General features: G+C 30.4%; 1 protein-coding gene across 1 annotated transcript; it reads right to left on the reverse strand.

The window, feature by feature from the left end:
* Nucleotides 1–1342: 1342 nt before the first annotated feature.
* On the reverse strand, nt 1343–2308 carry LOC145682265 (uncharacterized). The gene has a single exon (XM_081753846.1). The coding sequence runs from the start codon at nt 2306–2308 to the stop codon at nt 1343–1345; it is 966 nt and encodes a 321-aa protein (XP_081609972.1).
* Between the last annotated feature and the right edge of the window lie 2816 nt (nt 2309–5124).

A 5124-nucleotide genomic window follows, 5' to 3' on the forward strand; every position in this document is an offset into this window, starting at 1 on the left:
TTCAGTTTTCTTACAGCACTTTTATACTCAACATCAGTAATTAAGCCTAATGATAACGAGTTCGGTGACAAAGGTAAAATATTTTCGTGATGTGTATGTTGTACAGAGCTATCTGTGTATACAGATTGAAAATATCTAGCAAATCCTTCCGCTATATGACTTGTAGTTTCAAGAGGAACATCTTGAAACTTCATTGAACAGTTCATTACATTACGATTTACTTTTTTATTATTTAAGAAGTTCCAGAAAGATTTTGGATCAGATTTTATATTATTTTCTATTTGTCGTAAATAATTTGAGTATGCTTTACTAATCATAGTTTTTACTTTTTTCCTTGTTTGCCTAAATAATTCCTTATATTCTTCCGCTATCGCAATATGTTTCCGATAGTAATCTTTTAATTTTAGCATCTTAATGATTTCTTTAGTAAACCAACATGGATATCTTCTACTTGTTCTTTTTCGTATTTTCGGAACCGTACTAGAAAAAACCTCATTAATTTTATTATAAAATATGCTAATAGCTAGTTCTACAGAATCTGCATTATACAAGGCAGACCAATTCGTATCACGCAACATTCTATACAATTGAAGAAAGTCTGCTCTTCGAAAATTGTTGTAATAAATAGTTTCGTTCTTGACCCTACTAACATTACTTTTTGTACTTATTAATATTCTTAGAGCAGGATGTTGCTTGTCTTCAGATACCATCGGCATTAATTCTCTCGTTACTACAGTATTTAAAATATTAGTTAAAACTAAATCAAGCGTTTTGTTATTGCTATTCTTAATGTCATTCAAGGTGAATAGATTATATAGGTTCATAAAATTTAGCAAATTTTTGTATACGCTACCTCCGGTTTGTAAGTCATATTTGGAATCACTAATTAAAGGTAAATTAAAATCACCAATAACTAGTATATTATGATATTGAAAATCCAGATGCGACTCAAACATGTTATAAAAAGACATATACTTATCAATAGAAGAAGCAGGTGTAAAGTATACAGTCACAATATACAATGATACACTATGTACAACTACTTTTACAACTAAAGATTCTGTTTCGCTTTTTAAGTCAATCAGTTTGGAATCGTACATATCCCTTATTGCAATCAACACCCCACCACCACGTTTATTTCCATTTCTATCGCATCGATATACCTTGTAATTATCATCAAATAATTCATTATTATAAAAGTTACCATGCAACCAACTTTCGGTAATAACAATCACATCAAAATTATTGCTTAATGTATTTAAATAAAATTCCTGAGACTTTGTATTTAAACCCCTAACATTTTGATAGTAAATGGTTAAATTACCAATCCTTACGGTATCCATTAGGTTGTAACTAGGTTGTTAACATCCTCGAGTGTTCTTAAAGCATACACGAAAGTATCTTCCTTTTTCTTTCTCAGTTTTATATTCCCTGAATAATCAACCCATAAGTAAGCATAGTTATTTTCGCGTTGCTTCTTTCTAGCTTGACCAAAGATACGTCTTCTGTATGACGTGAGAGAGTGATTAACATAAATCATCTGATTGTAGGTATAACCCAAATGTACTGTGTTTAAATTTCTTTTTACTTTCCTTTGTTTGATGAACATTTCTTTATCTGTACGCCTTACAAATTTTACAATAATACCACCACTAGTGCCAGAGGATGAATCAGGTAATCTGTGGCAAGCATCGATCATTTCATCTGTAACAGTCATATCTAATGCTCGCCCCACAGACTTTACAATATCTAATACATTTTCATTAATTTGTTTGTTAATACCATAAATTTCTAACGTATTTCGTCTGTTATATTGGTCTACTTCATCAATTCGCAGTTCAATGTCCGTGATTTGTTTCTTTAATGTCACATTTTCCTGTTTTAATTGTTCTACTGTCGCTAAACAAGTTTGTATTGTTTCCGCTTGTTTCCTGATTAAATCGGCGTTTTCATCTAATTTTTTATGCGCCAGTTCTAACGAGTTTCCAAGTTCCCGTTCAGTTTCAATGTTCGATCTCTTTAGATCTGACACTTCCTGTTTTAGCTCTTGTAACAACTTAAACACATCAGAAAGAGTTGGCAATTCTGTCTCTGGTAAAGAAGCTGATTCTAAATGCAAGCTACGTCTTCTTGTCTTATCACACGACTTGCAGCGCCAGGGTTGTTTCACTGATTTCATGAATTCTAAATCCGTCTCTTCTAATTTAGCACATTTAAGATGACATAACTTCAAACAGTCCGAGCACTGTAACTTAGAAGCTCTTTCCTGTCTCACAATAGTCTTACTACATTCGATGCAGGAACTCATCGTGATTCGATGTATCGAAACCAACAGAACGCAATAGTCTGTGCCCAACTTGCAGATTAATGTGGGTTGGCAATACTGTTTGTTTACATTAGAGCCTAACACACAGCAAGGAAAATTAACGAATAAGGCATTTTATATATGATTTATCGCAGTTATACATATAGCACTATTATCTACAGTACTTACTGTGTTTAATACATTCACCAAAACCCACTTAGATGATTATATTTTCACATTACACGGTAACTTGTTGGAGGCACAAAAACAGCGTTCACTAGTCACACATCACTGTTGCCAGTCTAATAATATCGGAACCCATTGGATTTGTTATTGGAAAAAAGGAAATAGAAAGCATGTGTTTGCTTCATTTGGAGGTAGTCCGCCAAAAAGACTCGTAAAATATATTGGTCATAATATAGAGTACAATAGCAGCCGTATACACCATTTTAACGAGGTAATTTGTGGACATTTATGCATTACAGTGTTAAAAATATTTACAGATGGGTATAGTTTTTCAGAAATTATTAGTCAGGTGAATAGGAATAATGATATTTGGAGAAGTTATATTTAAGTTTTTATGGGTTTATTTTATGGGCTTAATTCATAAAACGATTACAAATATTTTTTTCTAATAAATATGGATAAGATAGAATCATATGAATTACAATGCTTTAAACCTAATCAAAAAACAATCGAGAATTTAAATAAGCCAAACAGGTCTATTGAATTTGATATTGACGTGGGTGATTGCTTCATACATTCTTATTATGCTGATATTTATGTAACTGTTGAAATTAGAGGTAGAGACGCTGATGGAGAATATATTGCTGTTCAAAATATTAGACTTATTAATAATTTCTTCCCACATTTGTTTTTTCAAATTCGAGTTAGTAAGCATGGACAGATATTAGATATTATAGATTATCCTGGTTTAACTTCAACTGCTGTAAACACATGTACGATTTCAAAACCAGAGGCAAATCACTATGATGAATGTGGCTGGGAAAGAATTACGTGGACAAGAACAGATGAAGAAATTGTTTTTTTTTTTTTTTTGCTAAGACTTTTGCCAGGATTTTGTTCAGATTATAAAGATATTATGTGGAAAGGTGGATTAAAATATATTTTTAAAAGAAGTGGTTCTGATGATGATGCATTTGCTATTTGGAAAACAAAGAAACAAGATGGAACATATGAGGACAATCAACCACACCCGGGTAAAGTTTAGATTACAAATATGGAGTTAAGAATGCCTGTTGTTAATTATGAACCTAACTATGCTACCTTGCTAAGATCTAATATGTCAAAAGAAGGTAAGATTCCTATTTCCTTCAACACATATCAATGTTTACAGAAATCAGTTAGTGGCAAATATTTAGAGTTTGATTTAACTACACATTTTAACTCAAGTGAATTTGATATGCCTAATTTTGTGATTGCCTTTTTTCAAACTGATAGAAATGATAATCAAAAAAGAGATTCAAGCTATTATGATCATTGTAAAGTTCAGAATATCCATTTTCTTAATTCTAGAAACGAATGTTTTCCATTAAAATCTTTAACTTAGATTTTGCGAAACATAAGTATTTGAAAACTTACGAAATGTATACTATATGTAAGAGAGCTACAATTGGAAACATTGAGATGTATTACTATCCTAAAGAGTTTTTAAAAAATAGGCCAATGTTCGTAATTAATACAAGCAAACATAAATCAGAACTGTAAGTAATAGAACTAATTTGAAACTGAATGTTAATTTTGAATGCGATGTACCAGATAAAACGATTTGTTATGTTGTTTTGATCAGTAAGAAGAATTTAGAATACGATGTACAAAAAGAAAAAATAATTGAGAAGATAACAATCAATTACATGTTTATTAGATCTGTTTAGTTTGTAAGTGTTTTTATGACAATATCATAAAAACTTATTTAATAAATGAATATTCCAGATAACATACCACGTGAGAATTTAATTGTGTTAATTGAAGATACTATATTAAATCTTGAGAAGTTATTAATGAAAAACAGAAGGAAGTTTAAGATAATAGAATGTGTTTATACTACTCTTATTACGTTATCAATTCTACTATCTGCTTCTACAGGGTTCATCAATGTGTTTATTCCTGTTACTGTATATTCAATTATTACAACTGCATTTGCTTCGGCTTCAGCTGTTATCATTGGTCTATCAACACGCTTTAATATAGCTTCGAAGAAAAAATATTATAAAAATATGGTGAACCAAATTGAATTGTTTAAAGATGAGCTTAATGTAATTAAGTTAATGAATAGTGAATTAACAGATGAAAATGCAAAGGTTATTGTTAATAGAATCAATGATATACTTAATGAAATTCGAGACTATTAGAAACAAAAAAAGAAGAAGCTCAAACACAAAAATACAGAAACAAATTAGAACACATGTTGATGAAGAAGATAAAATTATCTATATAGAACAAGGGGTCTCGTTTCAAGACCCCTTTCAAACTCACAATCACACAGTTTTTATTAATGAGTCAGGATTATATTCTTTTATCGATTTTCCTATATAATAAAAGATGGCTCAACACATTGATTTTTTAAATAAACTTGGAAGTCTTGAACAAAAACAGGTTATTGGATTAAGAGAATTATAATTAAATACAGAATATAAGATTGTGAAAATGGAGAAGATTAAAACTAAGTTTGGAAAGAGCATTTTAGTTGAATGTGAAGAGTTTAAAGTATTTCTTCCACCTAGACTTACAAAACACTTAAAAGATAAAATGGTTGATGGGATCGTTAAAGATGGAATAAAAATTAAATACACTGGGCT

The sequence above is a fragment of the Thermobia domestica genome, chromosome 3 (genome assembly GCF_964235325.1).
Source record: "Thermobia domestica chromosome 3, izTheDome1.hap1.1, whole genome shotgun sequence".
Classification (NCBI taxonomy): Eukaryota; Metazoa; Arthropoda; class Insecta; order Zygentoma; family Lepismatidae; genus Thermobia; species Thermobia domestica.